The sequence below is a fragment of the Atheta coriaria genome, unplaced genomic scaffold, assembly GCF_025399875.1.
Source record: "Atheta coriaria isolate IRGN ID8LTWV9N9 unplaced genomic scaffold, Caltech_Dcor_3.1 hic_scaffold_10_pilon, whole genome shotgun sequence".
In the NCBI taxonomy this organism is placed as follows: Eukaryota; Metazoa; Arthropoda; class Insecta; order Coleoptera; family Staphylinidae; genus Dalotia; species Dalotia coriaria.
Genome location: NW_027045452.1, coordinates 8031509 through 8050343, shown reverse-complemented (window position 1 = coordinate 8050343; position 18835 = coordinate 8031509). Strand labels below are relative to the sequence as shown.

Here is an 18835-nt window from a genome sequence, read left to right as displayed (position 1 = left end):
ACAAATTCAATCGACTTTTATTGAAGATTTATTTGAATTTTTTTAATTTTAAACCAAAAAAACGAATTGACACGAACATAACCGAACGAAATTTCAATCAAAACATCAACTTATTCATAAACTTGATCAATTATCTGATAAAATCATGGCAAATATTATCCGCCTCATGAAAATAACTATCAACCAACTCCTGACTAACATCCTCAAGCGTCTTTGGATACCACTGCGGTGTTTTATCCTTATGAATCAACAACGCACGCACACCTTCCTTGAAATCCGAATGCGGCTTGATTTTATGTCCCAAATTCAACTGATGTTTAACAGATAAACATCTACTCGCCATTCGATACTCCATATTCAGACAATCAATCAAACTCATACTCCTTCCACGCTTCCAAGCCTCAAAAGTAATCTTTAAACTTGTCGGAGATTTCCCCATCAAAGTTTCACGCGTTTTCAAACAAAACTTTGAACCATTCTCTGATAATCTCAATAAAATCTCTTCTACACTCTCTGCATCAAAGCAGGAGTTGATTTCTTTGAGTTGCACTTCTTTATCATCCTCCAAATCAAATGTATATCGATGAAAACAATCCAAAGTCACCTCAATATCATAATCATCATGACATTCCATCAATCGCTTTTCTAAGTCTGGTAACAAGTCACTGGGGACGAAATGAGTACCCAGACCAAAGATAACTATTTCTTCACCTTGTAATCTTTCTCCTGTGAGGCCTAAATATAACCCGAGTCTTCCTTGGAGTCTGCTGAGGAAGTATGAAGCTCCCACATCGGGAAAAAAACCGATTGTTGTTTCTGGCATCGCAAAAATGGTCCTTTCCGTGATTATTCTGTATTTTCCATGGATGGACAACCCTGCTCCTCCGCCCATGACAATTCCATCCATGAATGAGATGAAATTGGGTTTGTAGTTTGGTATTTGTCCTACTAGGGTGTAAGCTAAGTAAAGAATTACAACTGCGTGTTGTTTGAAGTCATATTCGCCATTTTGTGCACGTTGTAAGGAGACTAAATCACCTCCGGCTGAGAAAGCTCTTCCATTGCCTTTGATTATTACCAGGAGGAACTTTTGACATTGCCATTGAATTAAATGTTCACTTATTTTTTGAATTATGTCATAATTTATCGCGTTTAGTTTATCTGGACGGTTTAAAGTGATTATACCTTTGTTGTAATAAGTTTCGAAGAGTACAGGTGGTTCAGAATTCATTTTATTGCTTTATAATCAATTTACTCACTAGAAAAGTTAAAAATTTTGTTTGGGTTTTTATTTATTTTGAGTTTTAAGTTAAAAAAGTGTTAAATTGACGTTTTTGGTGAAAAAACACTAAAAAGTTGTGAAATTAGAGGTTAATTAGCAAATAAATGTGAAATAATCATGGTAAATATATAAATCTACTATATTACAACTAAATATAGTTGTAAAACATAGTTTTTTGTGTAAAAAATGATAATTTGTTGAATATTTTGGTCATGTTGTATCATAACCTAACGCCATCTTGTATTTTCTACTTCATACAACCAATGAGGTTACAAGTTATCACATGTAAAACATGTGCGTTAGTTCTCGAATGAAATTTAACGAAACAACACGTAATTTAAACAAATTTCAATTGTTTTTTGATTAAAATGGAAGTAGAAACTGTAATACCTCATGTGCCACAAGTAGAAAGACGCACGAGTACTCATATCAGGTTTTCTGATGATGAGGAAGAAACAAGTGAATTGCAATCAAAGTAAGTTGAATTTTTAAGCAATTTTAAATGATTGAAACAAGAATTTACTAAAAAACAATTAATAAATGTATATTTTATGTTTTAAATTAAAAAAAAGGCTTGGTTTCTGTGAAGTATGTGCTGCAACAGAAGCAAAATACACTTGTCCTCGATGTGAAGTGAAAACCTGCAGTTTAAAATGCTCGACAATCCATAAAAAAGAACTAGAATGCACTGGGGAACGCGACAGAGCCAAATTTATCCCTGTAAAAAAGTTTACAAACCTAGATTTGTCTAGCGATTATAGACTTTTGGAGGAAATCACTCGCAGTTTGGCTTCTACAAAAAAACTTAGAAATACTTTCAATAAAAGTGATCAAACTCTACCAAATGTAAGTGTTTATCATTCTATAACTTAAAATATATTAAAAACTATTAAAAAACATATTAATCAACAGCATTTATTCAGATTGAAGAAAACTTTGGAAAAAACAAAACAACATTAAAATTTTTACCACTTAACTTTGATCGCCATCGTCGCAACACAACAAAACTAAACTTTCAATCAAATGTTGTGTTCTGGCATATTGAATGGGTCTTCACCAACGCAGATAATCTCCATCTGCATGATGATTTAGTCCGGGAGACTGAAAAACTCGGCAAAGTCATCAGAAAATATTTAGTAAAGCAAGAAAATCCATTGTTACAAGAAAAACTACAATATTACCAAGCTGCTGGTATAACAGGAATAAAAATATTGCTAAGAGCCGAAGGTAAACGTGGTTTAAAATTCTATGAATTGGATCCCACTCTAACACTTCAAGAATGCTTCAGAGGCAAATCAATCATAGAATATCCAGTGATTCAGGTAATATTTAAAGATCATTGTCATGATTTACAAGTGATTGATTCTGATGATGAAGACGGCACTGAAAGCGATGCCAAGATTGGCAGCAGTGTGATAAACAGTATTATTAAACACTCTGAGTCTGAAGAAAATATTTACAAAGCAATGAAGAATCTGTTATTCATTTCAGAGCATTCCGATGGTGAAATGTCTGAATAATTGTGATAAAAACACAAAACTCTAAAAAAAGAGAAGAATTTTTAGTTATTTTTGATGTTTTGCATGAGAATCTATGAAATAATGTTTAATTTATTAGTTTTTGATGATTTTGTTTGCATAAAACAAGTGATTGTTAAGTTTGCCAGAAGACTGATTGAGTAAATATATTATTATTTTCATTTTACCAATTAAACTAAACAATACATCGTAAAATGCAGTAATTATTATTATAGAATAACTGTCCAATTAAATTAACGCCCAAATTAATTAATATTTCTGGCATTAACGAAGTAATTCCGTAATTATTATCATCTTTAGCGGTGCGTCAGTCCCAAAATCGTGTGGATTGCTTATAATACCCAGAAATATAAGACAAACACCAGGAGTGCGATGCCACCAACTGCGCACTTCACGTACATCGACTTTGTGTTCAAATAAGTTGCGTCTTTCTTGTATTTTTGCGTCAGCATTGATAGATTTTGTGTTTTTGTATCCAATTCTACAAAAAAATCAAAAAATGTTAATTTTTTATGACTTTTCAAGTCAAAATTCATTAAAACATTATTTTTTCTATTTCCACCTTTAAAGTGTGACTTTTTCCACTGTTTTGAGACGTAAAAAGTGATAATTTACTCATAGACAAGCAAAAGTGGTGAATAAATTACTTTAGTCACGAGCAAACGTGACTAAACGTAGAAATTCAATGAAAATAGAAAAAATTATTAGAATCATGTCACTAAACATTGTTAAAAGTCTAATTTAGCGCACTTAATACTTGAATATTTTCTTACCTGATAAAACTGTGCCTCGCTGTAATACATCATCGATATTCTGAACCATAATCCTCTGGACATCTTGCAGTTGATTGTTAATGTTGCTAATATTCCGTCTGGATCTCGAATCTAAGAAAATCTTCTTTGCTTTCTGAATGTAGTTATCAAACTCAATGAAACTGTATGGTCTTGTGACTGTATTCACTCGTTTTCCATACTGACGATGAAATTCTTGTGCAATGTCATCCAGATAAGAATATGCCAGTCTTTTTGAGTAGTTCTGTTCACAGAGTACTAGGTAGCAAATGTCATGTTCTATTAAATAACTACAATACAAATTAGTTAATTTATTTAAACAAAATTATGAAATATTTATTAAATAATTACTTACTGGAATAAATAAGGACCAGTTTCAATTGTGCATCTAACAGGTGATTGTGGTCCTAGTTTCCTAAAGAGCATCTTTGCCTGATTTTGATATTCTAGTATATTTCTTCCGGACTGTAATTGTTTAAATATTTATAGAGTTATTTTAATATTTTGTGATGTTTTTTAATATTACCTGTTCATCTTCTTGCATTGTGGCTGCTAATGGTAGCCCGTCGGCCACACGGGCTATCATCGTCATTAAAACCATTTTCTTGTGTTATTTTACTGGTTTTTCAATAAATAATTGTTGATTGTTGCAAATATCTGGAGAAAATGTGGACAGGTTATTTACACGTCATGATAGGCTGTTTAAAATACACGTCATTCGAAAATTACAGATTTTCTAGTTGTAGAGTTGTTTTATTTCCACAATAGATGTCGCTGTAATGTCAATATAAACGTAATATTTTCACTTGTTTTTGCGTTTGTTGACGATTTTATCTGAAGATAACACAAGACGCCAGCGATAAAACTCGCGATAAACACTGATAGAAAGGTAAAGAATCGTACGATTTTTGTTAGTCTTAGCGTGCCTCGTGGTTGATAAACATCACATAAAACTATTGTGGTATGTTATTAAAATTTTCTTAATTTTTGAATATTTCTGCATTTTCTCTTGAATTTTCACTTCTATTTAAATATAACATTGAATTCTAAATGTTTTTACATGTTTTTACGTCAATTGCAAGAGATAGTTAGGAAATAAACCAATTTAAAAATGTTTGCGAATCGAGTCTGATTTTAAGATGAGTTAATTTGATTTTTTCCAGTTCGGTGCAATGTTATTACCATGGGGTGTCTTTTGATGATCCATCTACGCCGCCTTCCACCTTCACCACACCGCAGTAAGTGCCCTTTCCTCTTTCTACAAATTTTTCCCCAGCTCACATTTGATTTGATGAATTTTTTGATATTTCTCGGTAAATTTTGATGCAAATTCATTGCGCGATACCAACACAATTAGAGCTATACAGCTATAAAAGCTATATTACCGAAATCCACCGCTTGGCATTTCACGTTTTGCATTTTATATTTAACGTTGCGCAAATTCGCATCATCCGAATTTGATTGTGTATCGGATTTGAATGGGATCAAACGAACGCCGATTTCGATTCCGAAATAATCTAATGATCCGCGCCGCGTTTATGCTCGTTTGTTTCTTTGGTGCTTTCTTTCGGTAGCTTGTTTCGATTTAAACACAGCGAGAAGCAAAGAATCAAAGGTCGGCATCGTTTTTATCGAACCCCAACTCCTTAGGGGGTAGGATACGGTTGAGAAAGAAAAAAATAAGTAAAATTGTTTTCTGTAACACTTTGTATAAATGTTTTGTGCACTTTGTGCATGCGATAAAAAATGAAGAAGTTGATACTCCCTGCGGGACGCCTAATCTTCTCCCAGGCTTCGCATCCGGCGGGGCGAACGCTTTGTTCCTTTTAATAATCTTCAATAAGGTCTTAATGATTCGGACGCGAGCATTTAAAAAATTCTTGACTTAATGAGTCTGCGCCGCGGCGATACGTCGCGCATTATACCAGGGTTCATCAATTTCTTTTCAACGGCTGACATGAAAAAATAAAGAAAGATGAAAAAACAAAAATGAAAATAATACAAATTTCACCGGAACTAATTTTATAAGGGAAAATAATGGATTACATATTATATTTTTTGCTCATATACTCATAGGTAATGCATTGTTTTCTACTCTTGTTTAGAAAACATTGTTTTTTGTATTGTAGTGTTGAAAACAGTGATTTTTAGGTTTTAATGTGGAAAACACTGTTTTCAGGACTATTTGGATAAAAACTGTGTCTAAAGTACTGGATTTCATACTTTTTCCTCAAAAACTTATGAAATTTAATATTTTTAAGTCTAAATATATAATATCGAGTGTGGAAATCATTGTTTTCTGTATTGAAGTGTTGAAAACAGTCATTTTCATGTTTTTAATGTGGAAAACACTGTTTTTTGTGATTTTTGGATGGAAAACTGCGTGAAAAGTACTACTTGATTTGCCATATTTTACTCAAAAACTTGTTAAATTTATTATTTTTAACTCGAGTATTGTAATATCTAGTGTGGAAAACATTGTTTTCTGTATTGGGGTGTTGAAAACAGTGCTTTTCGTGTTTTTAATGCAGAATACACTGTTTTTAGCACTTATTGGATGGAAAACGGTGTGGAAAGTGTTTGATTTCATATATTTTACTCAAATATTTATGAAATTTGTTATTTTTAACTCTTGACATGTAATATCTAGTGTGGAAAACATTGTTTTCTGTATAGGGACATACAAAACAGTGATTTTCATCTTACCAATCAAGAAAACACTAAAGTAGATTAAAGTATATGTAATACATTTTTTTCCACTCTAGACATATAATGTATTACGTACTCCCAATGTGGAAAACACAGTTTTCTTCGTAGATAACCTTAAAAACATTTTTTTAACCAAACAAATCGCTTGTTTACGATTTTACGGTTTTTATGGTTTTTCACCCAAAAATTTATTTAAAAAATTAAAATATTTCCAATTTATCACATAATAAACATGTTTAGTAACTTGCGGTACAAGAGAATAGCGTGTACGATACACAACCGACAAACTCTCCCCTTTTCGAAGCGCTGTGTGAGTGTGTATAGGGAATAATTGAGCTAACGCTATTAGAAATTAGCTTTGATTCACTCAACTCGACAATACCATGATGACATTACGTATGCGATGCGCCCGTTCATGTTCTGTTTAAGTTGCGTCTTGTCTTCTTTGTGCAAATTATTATTGTGGCTGCCGCGCGTGCATGTGTTCACGTATAAGCTAATTTCGGAGTCGGCGGCGGAGGTTGGCGGTGGCGGTGGCGGTGGCGGCTATTAGGGCGAAGTATTAGACAACTATATGCTCGCTCGCATGCACGACCCGCCCGTCGGTAATGCGATTGGGGTGGTTGTAGGCGGTCGTCTCGGATGCGCTTAACTAACCGCGATATTCCATCAAAGCGACACATGTCTCTCGAAATCCAACTACTCAACCGCCTCTAAGGGCACTTTGTTTCGCTAACAACCGCCACGACGTTCTCAAAGCCAGCGGGAATCTAATTTAACTGCGAGGAGGTTTGCGCTTTTTTTCTCGATGGGTGAAAATATTACATATCTAGAGTGGAAAACAATACAGGAACTGTGTTATCCATTGAAGATAAAAAATAACCAAATATTTTGATTTTACGTGGATAGGCATCTGTTTAATCTTTGTTGCGCTGGTTATAAACTCAATTACTCTTGTAAAAATGTCGGTAAATATTTCCTGAAGTCTAAATATGAATTCCGCGTCGCACAGTTGTATTCACTTGTGTTATGTTTAAATGATTTTGTTGTAACGTAACTTGCACCCCAACAAATTAGCTGAAAAATCGTGCTTAAGTTATAGAAATTTGCATTGCAGTTTGTAGGGATGTTGGGATCATAATTACAACAATATTTCAAATGTTACCATCGATGTCATGTCTTTGAAAAAATATTCTAAGTCATTATTGCTTGAAATAAAAATATTTTTCGTCGTTTCACAGAGAAACTGTAACGTTATAACCGGGAAATTAATATAAACCAACTAAATTGTACAAATTTCGCTGTTATAGAGAGTTTTTTGTTAAATCAAGGCTACGCTGTATTAAATTTTATAGTCCAATGTTGGACTTGTGGTATACAGACCGAACATAGGACTAAGAATGTAATTTTAACCTAGTTTTTGAAAAAAATCAAGTAAATTGTACAAATTTCGCGATTATACAAAGTTTATCGTTAAATTGAGACTACTATGTATAAAGTCTAGTATTCCAGTGTTGGACTTGCGGTATACACACCGAACATAGGTCATCTAATGTAATTTTTATTAGTTTTTGAAAAAAACCAACCAAGTTGTTCAAATTTCGTCGTTAAACCATATTTTTAATATTTATCAAGTTTTGAAAAGCGCATTTTCTAAATAAAAGCTCTCCGGGGCCGAATTAAAGTGGCGTACCGTGTTAATTGTCCGCCCGGAGTGAAGTGTATAAAGGACGAGAGATTAGTTTAGACAATAGGAAACTAATGATGTTTGGAGTGGCTGCGCTGGGCCGTGCGGGGCTACTCTCCGCGCGTCGGCTGCTTTCATGCTCGCCGTGCGGGAGCCGCCGACTATTAGGCCCCCATCAAGAGGGCACAATGGCCGCGGATAATTAATTAACGTCGACGGGCTCAAAACGCGCGCTGGAACGAAAGTCGCTCTCGAATTATTCCACACACACACACACTCACATCCACACATAATATATTGAAAAGTAAAATCAAAACCAAAACCAAAACCCCAACACCACACATAATAAACAAGATGGCGGCCGCGCTATTCACCCTTTGGTTGAGGTTAAGTGTCGATTAGACTTTTTCCTCGCATTCGAATACCCAGAGTTGAATTAAAGTCATTTTCATCATCATTAGCGCACTGATTACGCCGAATAAACGCCAAGTTTATAGTGTTTACAGTGACGCTCGGAATATATTAGCTATTAAAAGGTTATTTGTGTCGTTTCTACCACCACGACGCCATTATATCCGGAAGAGATTTATACAACTTATAATACAGCACAATTGAGCACAGAACACAATTTTTTTTCTTCTTCTTTCTATGATTTCATTACATACCAATTACGCTTTGTATTCACACATGATTTTTACAGTTTGTTTATTGTTCAGTGTCCACATATCGAATCAAATTATAAACTTGATCATTACCCTGGGGCATTTGTACGATTTCGTATTGTTTAAGCTTTTCTTTGCGTCGTGCGACTATTGTTACTTCGATTTGTCGAGGTCGCAGGTTGCTTACACGAATTATCTCTAACGAGCGACTCGCGTGTGTGTTAAAGCACACAGAAACTTTTTCTTTTCACCCTCGCGAGGCGATTTCATTTCGTTCGTGATTTAACGATTGTTATATTTACCACTTGCTGCGAATTTCGAATATTGTCATTAGTAAATATTGCGCATTGCACTGGAGAAGGTGTAATTCGTGTGTAAGTGTTGGTCATTTTTCAATTAAATCATTAATCTCGATCAGAGAGGCGAGAATTTTTTTGTTTTTGTTTTTATTTTCGCGTTGCACACCCACAACTTATTCGGTAGGCGTCTCGAGGTTTTGAACGTCATATAGGTTGATCTATATACCTGGCTGTCTCGCAGGTGCAACTTGACACTGAATTAATGACACTTTTAATGCGATTTGCAGCAAAACAACTTTAGAGGTTTTTTTTTTATTTTGAGGAGGAAAGTCGCAGATGTTTGAGGAGCAATTTATAGGATATTAATTGTTATAAATTGCTTAATTTTTATAAGTTTTTTGAGTGAAAATTGGTGTAAAAAGAGGTAAAAGTTGTAAAAAATTAAGAAAGCAAGTAAAAAACGTCGTTAAATCTTAAAATTGTAGCAAAATCATTTTTCATTTTTTTAAATGAAAATTTAATTTTTCATGTTTTTAAACATTTTAGTTTGGTTTTTCTGAGATATTTTAAGAAAAAAGCTATAAATTGATATTTTTAACAACTTTTAAGTAGAAATTTACAAAAAAATGTAATTTTGGCGATTAAAAAAGTGATTATTAGGAAAAGTTGTAGTTTTCTTGGATAAAATATACAAAATTTTAATATTTTTGTGCCACAAATTGCAAAATTCTCTAAAATTTAGGTAAAATTAAGAAAAATTGTTAAAATGAAGCAAAAAAGTCTATAAACAGTGCATTTGTTAGCAAAAACATTGATTTTTTGTCTTTTTTGCAAATAAAAATTAAATTTTTCTTAATTTATCTCAAGAAAAAAGCAATAAATCAATATTTTTTTTTCATTTTTAAGTAAAAAAATCAACAAATATTAATTTTTACAATTAAAAAATATCAAATTATCGAAAAAATCTAAGTTTTTAAATTAAATTAACCACATTTTAATATTTTTAATTTAAATTTGCCGCTTCCAATTCCCAAAAAAGGTCCGAAACCTCTCGCCTTTCAACTTTCCGCTAATTACCACCACGTTGATCCGTGATGAAGACATTAATAACCACCACGTCCGCCGTGGATGGATGTGCGGCGGGCGTTGTTCCACACACATAAAGATATATTAAAGATATACAAATACAAATCGCTCTCGCAACTGCGCCGTAATCGCCGAGGATTATTCATTTTTAAGGATAAATGGGCAGGCGGCAACCACATCGGCTATTACCATCGCGCCTCGCATCTCTAGGTAGGGATATATTTGAAGCGTACAAATGCGTGGGCGTGTATCCCTAAGCACACACTCCACCAAATTACGTCGCGTATAACTTGATTATCGCATATTTTGAATATGCGCAAGAATTTCATATCGAAATCCAAATCTCGTTAGGAATTATTTAAGTGTTTAATTTAAACATGGACAATTTGATTGGAATTTCATCCGCAGCGCTTGTATAGGGACGCTAAGCACGTGTGCAACAAGCACACATACCAATTAGTGTAATAGCTTTCATTAGGGTCCAATACGCGAAGACGCCAACTACCAGTGTTATTCAATGCATGCAGACAGCAATCCGGTCTTGGCACACAATGAGATTCTCGGCTTTTGTGCGCTCTTAATTGCATATTAAAAACGAGTGTTTCTTAAATTACAAAATGAGATTGGAATACATTTAGTTACAGTTTGTATCACAAAAATTTAAATTTCACAATTTTAATACGAACATAACCTTAAATAGTTGCGATTTGAGGTTAGAATTAAAATTAGTAAAGAATAAATACGGACCTGGGCAGTTTTTAGTGTTTTTATGAATTTTGATTCGTTTTTCGCGATTTTTATGAAGAAAAATGCAATAAATCGTTGATTTTTTGTCAGTTTTGAGTAAAAAATTACAAAAAAGTTATTTTGGCGGTTAAAAAAGTGATTATTAGCTAAATTTGTAGTTTTCTTTGATAAAATATGCAAAATTCTAACATTTTTGTGCTAGAAATTGTCAAATTCTTCAAAAAATAAGGAAATTTGAAAAAAAAACTAAAAAATTAAGCGAAAAAGTCTCTAAACTAGAAAATTTGTTACCAAAACATCGGTTTTTAGTCTTTTTTTAAAGTTTTTCTCGATTTATATCAAAGAAAAAGCCGTCAATCAACTTTTTTCATAACTTTTAAGTTCAAAATTACAAAAAACGTGATTTTCCAATGAAATAAATGATAATTAGCAACAAATATTCACTTCTTACATTTTAAATACCCTAACATAACCTAAAATAATATTATTTTGAGGTTAGGATTAAAATTTATGCTCCGAATAAATACGCGCCTGGTCAGTACCAGAAGCAGTCCTCGGATGCTTTGGTGAATCGAAGCCTCCGAATACCGATTTGACACGTTGATTGCCTCCTCGTCGTCGGCACCACGTGTTCTTTTGAGCACATTACGCGTTATTCAGGCGGCGGTAATATATGACATTAAAACGTCTTGAAATTTAATTGGAACACATCCGACGACGCCGAGGGGAGCGCGCGCGGCTCTGTATCGAAATGCGCTCCTGCGATACAAATTACGCGCCTAATATGGTAGGAAGCTTCTTGAATGCCCGCGCCACCGATCATATTTTATTTATCAAACATGACAGCGAAATTAAGGCGCAGGCGCGCGCCAATAATTTCCGAATCTTTTTTTTTTGTTATTCATATTATATTGTATCTTTGTGTGTTGTGTGTGAGTAATTAACAGTGGTGGGGGTGGTGATGTTTTTTGTATGAGTGTGTGTTTGTGTGTGGCGGGGGCGCCGCCGCCGCCTCTTTTGTTGGCTTCGCGCGCGGCGCAAGTAGCCATCTTGTTAAATAGCAAAGTGGGCGGCGGGGAATTTTTCACAATGCGTACACTGGTAGACGCCGTAATCACGTATAAATGTAATTAATGGTTTCTGTGATTAATCACCGCGCGCTGCTCCGGCGTTGGATTTTTTCCCCCGCGTGGCTTTATAGATGCTGCCGCCGCCTTAAAATCGAAAAGACAGCGACGAAGAGAAATAATGGCAACGGGAGCAGGAAAAAATCAAAGCGCGCGCGCGCACGCCACTGTTGTGTGTAGATATAAAGGTGAAAACATTCATTTGATATTTTCTCATCTGCTGCTGCTAGAGGATTTTTATTATACTTTTACAATTACGGCGTTACTCGTCTTGCTTCCTTCGCTTGCGCAGCGGCTCTAATCCGCTTGAAAACTCCGAGGTCCCGAGACTCACCGTCGTTTTACTCTTGTGTTGTTGTTGTTGGCCGGGCGGCTGATTTCTGCTGCGGCGCGCTTGCAATTCCGGATTGTCGCTGCGAACATACCATAAAAATGACATTAATGTTTGCAGATAACTGATGCATCCGGTGTGCGCTTCGCTGATGATGTCATAATTATATATGGCTACTCACAAGAGTGCATTAAGAGGAATTGTATTAATAATAATAAACAAAGAGCGTTTATTTTGGCTTATATTTTATGAAATTTCGCAGTTTTTTAGAAAAACTGATCAATATCATATTAAATATGAGTTTATTTTGGGTTGTTACGGTTTTTAACGCGGTTTATTTCAATAGTTTTTGAGTAAAACACGAAAATGTTAGTTTTTGAAAAAAGTGCAATATCTCGAAGAGTATTAAACGTAGAATATTGATAAATATATCAAATTGAAGAGAATTTAATTGTCAAAATTGTGGCTGTAAAAAATTTGCAATATTTTGTTGATATAAAGTAGAAAAAACATTTTTCTGCGATAATTATCACATTTGCAGAAATGTCTTTTAAAAAAAATTGAAATATCTCAAAAAGTATTAAACGTAGAATATTAGGAAATATATCAAATTGAAGAGAATTTAATTGGAAAAATTATGGCTGTAAAAAATCTGCAATATTTTGTTGATGAAAAACAGAAAAACAGGTTTTTCTGCAATAATTACAGCATTTACTGGAATGTTTTCAAAAAAATTAAAATATCTCAAAAAGTATAAAATGTACAATATTAAAAAATATATCAAATTAAAGAGAATTTAATTGTCAAAAGAATGGCTGTAAAAAATCTGTAATATTTTGTTGGTAAAAAGCAGAAAAAACGTTTTTCTGCAATAATTTCAGCATTTAGTGTTATCGGTTTTCAAAAAAATTGCAATATCTCAAAGAATTTTAAACGTAGAATATTGACAAATATATCAAATTAAAGAGAATTTAATTCTCAACATTTCATTCATTAAAAAATGTTCAAAATTTTATTAATAGCAACCAAAAAAAAAAAGTTTTTTGCAATTATTTCCGTGTAAAATGTTTAATTTGATCTGTATCTGTACAGATGGCGTTGTCTGCGTAATGGCCGCCATTCTCCGGCCGAGAATTGGTTTGCGTGTAAAAGAGGAGCGTTATTTATGTGTTTTAGAGCCCTTTTGTGCGATTGTGATTGTGATGCGGCCGCGCTACGCGCATTCACCGATCCGATGCGCGCCCGACCCGCTTTAACGCGATAATGACTGTTACATTAATCAAAAAATTGCGGCTCCGCCAGACTGGCTGCCTCGACGACCATCAGCCGGCCATCAGACTTTAATTTCATTTTTCAAATTAATTACTAACGCATTCGTATATCCATACATATATATATATATATATATATCTACACAGAGAGAGAAATATAATATGAATGTATATGCAATTACCGCGCGCGCGTTTCGTCGACGAAAATAAATAAAAAGACAACACATGAAAATAATCGCAATAAAGGGAAGCGTTTGATTAGATTTGAGTGTGTCGACGCCGGGAATAACTAGAGCTTGCTAAATAATATAATTTAATACCGACACTTGTACTTGTATTTCTTTTTTTTGGGGATTTTTTCAACTTTATTGTTGTAAATTCATTGTTTTTTGTGTTCTCGCGAGAACAGGGCGAGAGAATTAAAAGAAAAACGGTCCGCATTCGCGCCGCTTCATTACCGATTTGGTATCAAAGCACCATAAAACTTTAAATAATGAGAAATGATTGCGCGTGGTAATTGCGAAACGCTATCGCCGACTGCTTTTATTGTTAAAAGCCACCAAGACAATTTACCGCGAAGCATATCACGATTATTTATTAACAAACTAAAGAACAAGACACAGAAAAAAAAGCAACACTAACCTGTGGTTGGCGAGCTTCTTGTTCAATTTCGGCGTTGGAACGTCGACGACTTGGCCGCGCACGACGCGCGCCACTTGCGTGGGCGTCAATCGCAGACCGAAACTGGTCACGTAGTGGCCCAGATTCGCTTGTTTAAAGTTGAAAAACTCACGCATCTTCGCCGGGTAACTGTTGTAGAATCGCGACCATGTACTATACGCTAGAAAATAATATTTAAAGCAAAAAAATTAATTTTTTGTGTGAAAATTAGCAAAAATTGATGTTGTTGATACTGTGTACATAGAAAAGCACTTTGAACGACAGGCATTCGTTACGGTTGACCGCACGTGGCCATTCAACGTCTAAACTGAGTTTTGTTGAGTGTTATCGATCAATTTCCTCACCGAAACACGCGGATTTATAAAGACTTTCATCTTTCTCGATTGCCGTCTCAAAATGTCTTTGTAACAACGTTGCTGCTTGCTCCACATTCGGTTCTTCCATCACAATCGATAATTCTTTCATGTATTCTTGTTGATCACGTTTTTTCAAACTAAAAACACAAATTTTTACGTAAAAAAACACAAATTTTGCATAAAAAACAAAAAATTTTGTATAAATTTCAACTTACAATACACGATGCGTCCGTAAATGATCCACATACGCTTGCTCCTCATGCGTGAGGAAAATAATCGCCGAACCGGATTGTCCTGCGCGTCCCGTACGCCCAACACGATGCAGATAATCCTCGTCCATTTGCGGGCCGGTGTATTGAATGATGCAGTCGGCTGCGGGGACATCAATGCCACGCGCGACTACGTCCTGCAAAGCGTTGAAAATGAAAACCGCCCGCCGTGCACTTGATTAAATTTTCAATTTACAAGCCGCCACCGAAATTCCAGCCGGTGTATGAATGTTTAGCTCACAATGCCCGGCATCATTACGCATCGTTTTGATTTTGATTTATATGCATGCGGACAGGATGCGGCGTGCATTGTGCGCGCAAAAGTCTAATTTACGTACCGTGCAGATCAGAATGCCCTTGCCGGCAGCCCTGAATCCTTTGAAGACCGCCTTCCGCTCCTTCTGATCCATCGAACCGTGCAGTTTGAAGATCTGCGTGTCCATTACGACTTCGTCCACATCGTCATCATCACTGTCGTTGATGTTATCGGTGTTTTGCGTTGATTTGCCACGATTTACGGGCATTTTCGCTAAGTGTTTGCTGAATAACTCGAAGTGGTAGTCCACCATTTGCGTGCTTGCCATGAATACAAACAGTTTACAAGATGGCAGCTTAGATTTAGCTAATAGTAGAGCTGATAAAGTGAACAAACGGTGTTTGGCGTGGGTCATGATGAATTCCTGTTGGACTGTGTCGGGGATTACATAACTATCGGCGACTGCGTTTGAGGTTAGGTCGAGTGCATCAATGTAGGTGTGATCTTTCATGGTGAAACTTGCTAATTCACTCACTGCTTGTGTTAAAGTCGCTGAAAGCATGAGATTTTGACGTTGTTTCGAGTGGATGTTCTTCAAAGGTGGTGTGGAATCATCTTCGAGGTTAGGTTTTGTCTCAGAGTCGGATTTAGCTTTATCCAATGCTTCCACTAAACTATTATTAAAATTTAAGATTAAATTGTGTTTTGTTTGTGAGGAAAATGATAATTACCTAACAATATCTTTGCGGAAACCCATATCTAGCAGTCTATCGGCTTCGTCGAGTACTAAACAACGCACCTGGTCAATTTTCATCGCGGTTGTGTGCAGGACATGATCTAAGAGTCGTCCTGGTGTGCCAATTACCACACTCATGCCTTTTTTTATGCGGTCTTTTTCGGTTTTGCGATTCTCGCCACCGCACAGATGATTTACGACCAACCATTGAAATGTCTAGAACATATTTCGTGTATTGTTGGTTGCATACTCAGAAAAGTTTCAAGTGTTGTAACCCGTGTGCTTGTGCATCTTTAATTTAAGTTTTAACTGATTAAAAGTGAGTAATACATATTTTAAAGTATATAAATAGTTAGATCAATTGCTTTTTGATACTTTGTGATATAAATTTCAACGCGCGTTGGTCGGATTCAAAAATAAACCGTAAATTGATTTTCGAACAAAAAGTTAACCTACAAAAAAACTGCGCTTGGTCTTGGCGGCAGTACAAAAAATAGGTGTATAACGGGTTGCCTATGAATAGTATAAAAAGTAAATGACTTACATTTATTTTACTAAATAATTCGTTCACTTGTAACGCCAATTCTCGTGTTGGTACAACAATTATAGCTTGAATACCATCCGTGCGTTTCAATTTCGGTTGTATACCTTGCAATGCGTCGATTATTGGCACGGCATATGCCAAAGTTTTACCGGATCCGGTTTGGGAACGCACCTAGTTCATCAAAAAGTTCTAATTTATATAAAAGATCATTAACACAGGTAGAAATACGTTGATTATGATCCACCCACAAACAATCTGTAATCTTTTACAAGGTGCATCTCTCACAGATGTTACAGGTGTGAAAATTTCCTAATTATTTACTTGTGAAACTTACCAAAGTATTTTTCCCAGTGACGATAACAGGAATAGCTTTACTCTGCACATTTGTTGACTTTAAAAATCCATGCTTTTCTAAATTTGACACCAAGTGTGGATGCAGTCCCATATTTTTAAAGTCACAAGTAGAAAACACTTTCTCAGACACTGATTTACCAGCAGATTGGTTAACGTAAATGTTTTTATGCTTTACACTGAATAAGTTATAATTTGGTCCATCGTTATGGCTTTTCACATCACTTTTCTTGCCTTCTTGCATTAATTGCTTGGCTAACAACTTATCTTTCTTCTGTTTGCGTTTTATATGACCAATTGGTCCACTTTTGTTTAACTCAGGTGAAGTGTGTACTTCTGGAACACTTTCCACTTCGGAAACTTTAGTTATTGTGGTATTTTTCTTTATAATTTGTGGTTTTGATGCTGGAGTTGGTGTAGATGGTGTAGGTGCATCTGTTGGTTTCTGTTTGCGTCTTGCAAACACCATAGCTTTTGCTTTGGGCTGAGTTTTTGAGTTCCAGTCCATCGTAAATTCAGGTTGGGCAGATTTTACCTAAAATATGAGTGAAATCAGTTAGGATTTGGGTTTTAAAGTATAGAAAGAGTTAAAACTTACTTTTTTCTTTGTTTTAATCGACATTTTCACTATATTTATTGATTATTCACTTAATAATCACGGTTTTTAAAGTTGCAAACAACTTAGAAACTTGAAAGCACATGGGTTTTTGAGGTTACAATGCATGTTTACAACACAACTCATATACAGGATGTTAAAATTAAAATTTAACAAAACACATTAAAAAACAACATTTATCAACTACAATAATCATTTATTTGGTTTAAAAATGCTAACAATAAATAATTTAATAAAAAAAAGTTGATAAATATGTATAAAACATGTAAAAATCAATTTTTATTGTTGGTTGCCTACATGCATCACATTAACTTAATACAACCACAAATCTTCGACGCATTGTTTACACAATGTTACCCACATACCACAATGAATAAAGCAGTGCGGCTGTGCGAATTACGAACACATTAGTAGTCCATTAACATTGAGACTCGCGTCCGAACGTCGGCTAAGTAGCTCAGATCGCACCGCAGATTAGGGGTGGATTTGGCGCGCGCTATTAGCCGCAGCGAAGCCAGATCGAATGGAACCGCGACGAATCGCTTTCGTTCGACTTCCACGCCGCAAGAACTCTTCAACCCCGCGCGGACATGTACATGGTGCCGAGCGAGGGTGTCGAAGTGATTGATATCTCTAAGTAACCCCATGTCCCATGTATATTATTATTACACATACCGAGTGTCAGCGGGTCACCACGCTCGTAAATATTAACCTGTAGGTGAATTGTATTTGCCACACTTGGTGTGCGTTGACCAAACCGTTAAACCCTACGTTTGAGCGGCAGTGTGATAGAGTAATAGCCGCATTATGTCGTTGGATTATGATGTGAGTTTGTTTGATGTTGGGTATGCTATTAATATGGCGGGATGAATAATGGCCGAGTTGCTTGTTTCCTATTTTTTTAGTCTTTTAATCTTTTAAATCAAATAACACACATGATTTTCTCTCTTTTTGTGTTGTTTTGTTGAAGATTATGAACTAGATCTTCAAATAACCAAATCGAAACCGTTTTTTTCGCATTTGTCGCATGGTTAATATCAAATAAATAATTCTCGGTAATTTTCAGTAATAATTTCTGCGTAGTAATTTCCGTGCCGCGTAACTATTTCATTTTCTGCGTTTATCGTTGACATTTCGGACATTTTTGACAGTCGTAATGGCGGCGGTGACAGCCAAGAGTCTTGTTGTTCTGTTTCAATCTCATTTAATTTGGTTGTTTCTTAGGAAGCGGCGATGATAGCCATGGCGCGCTGCCTGACAAAAGCGCGCGTGTTTATTGTTCGTGCGCTGACGGCGTGATTATGCACAACAATTGAATGCAATTCACCCACGATTGCCTGGTTGGGAAATTACGCTCGAATTTTTACGAACACATTACGTACATTATATTAGCATTGTAATCGGTGAACATGGGAGATATTATTTTTTATAGATCTAGGGTTGTAAAAGTAGTGAAAACACAATTTAAGTTGTGTTATTTTAATAAATTAAGAATA

The 18835-nt window shown here is 35.2% G+C and overlaps 4 protein-coding genes across 4 annotated transcripts; 1 reads left to right on the top strand and 3 right to left on the bottom strand.

The window, feature by feature from the left end:
* Window positions 1-26: 26 nt before the first annotated feature.
* LOC135801127 (3-hydroxyisobutyryl-CoA hydrolase, mitochondrial-like) lies at window positions 27-1353 on the bottom strand. The gene has a single exon (XM_065314495.1). It carries the CDS (start codon window positions 1229-1231, stop codon window positions 131-133), a length of 1101 nt encoding a protein of 366 aa, XP_065170567.1. The 5' UTR covers window positions 1232-1353; the 3' UTR covers window positions 27-130.
* Window positions 1332-3015, top strand: LOC135801129 (box C/D snoRNA protein 1). The gene is given in 4 exon segments (XM_065314496.1): window positions 1332-1757; window positions 1855-2128; window positions 2195-2225; window positions 2228-3015. Coding segments are annotated over 4 exon segments (987 nt in total). The 5' UTR covers window positions 1332-1650; the 3' UTR covers window positions 2803-3015.
* On the bottom strand, window positions 2957-4318 carry Sec22 (vesicle-trafficking protein SEC22). Its single transcript, XM_065314501.1, has 4 exons — window positions 4138-4318; window positions 3967-4076; window positions 3594-3901; window positions 2957-3301 (listed from the first exon to the last, which is right to left on the bottom strand). Exons 1-4 carry the CDS (start codon window positions 4210-4212, stop codon window positions 3153-3155), a joined length of 642 nt encoding a protein of 213 aa, XP_065170573.1. The 5' UTR covers window positions 4213-4318; the 3' UTR covers window positions 2957-3152.
* Window positions 4319-12129: 7811 nt separating this feature from the next.
* LOC135801047 (probable ATP-dependent RNA helicase CG8611) lies at window positions 12130-17438 on the bottom strand. Its single transcript, XM_065314410.1, has 9 exons — window positions 17322-17438; window positions 16707-17258; window positions 16373-16543; window positions 15824-16044; window positions 15175-15766; window positions 14783-14973; window positions 14556-14704; window positions 14173-14371; window positions 12130-12341 (listed from the first exon to the last, which is right to left on the bottom strand). The coding sequence occupies exons 1-9, from the start codon at window positions 17343-17345 to the stop codon at window positions 12191-12193; spliced, it is 2250 nt and encodes a 749-aa protein (XP_065170482.1). The 5' UTR covers window positions 17346-17438; the 3' UTR covers window positions 12130-12190.
* Window positions 17439-18835: the final 1397 nt, after the last annotated feature.

What these genes read in the sequence shown, in the direction of transcription:
- LOC135801127 (XM_065314495.1), bottom strand. Translation starts at nt 1,231, where the DNA reads ATGAATTCTGAACCACCTGTACTCTTCGAAACTTATTACAACAAAGGT.
- Sec22 (XM_065314501.1), bottom strand. Translation starts at nt 4,212, where the DNA reads ATGGTTTTAATGACGATGATAGCCCGTGTGGCCGACGGGCTACCATTA. An exon ending in ACTGGTCCTTATTTATTCCA is followed by an intron (nt 3,902 to 3,966) that starts GTAAGTAATTAT and finishes TTTGTATTGTAG; the next exon opens with TTATTTAATAGAACATGACA. An exon ending in GCGAGGCACAGTTTTATCAG is followed by an intron (nt 3,302 to 3,593) that starts GTAAGAAAATAT and finishes ATTTTTTTGTAG; the next exon opens with AATTGGATACAAAAACACAA.
- LOC135801047 (XM_065314410.1), bottom strand. Translation starts at nt 17,345, where the DNA reads ATGTCGATTAAAACAAAGAAAAAA. An exon ending in AATTATTTAGTAAAATAAAT is followed by an intron (nt 16,045 to 16,372) that starts GTAAGTCATTTA and finishes AATATGTTCTAG; the next exon opens with ACATTTCAATGGTTGGTCGT. An exon ending in AGGGCATTCTGATCTGCACG is followed by an intron (nt 14,974 to 15,174) that starts GTACGTAAATTA and finishes AACGCTTTGCAG; the next exon opens with GACGTAGTCGCGCGTGGCAT.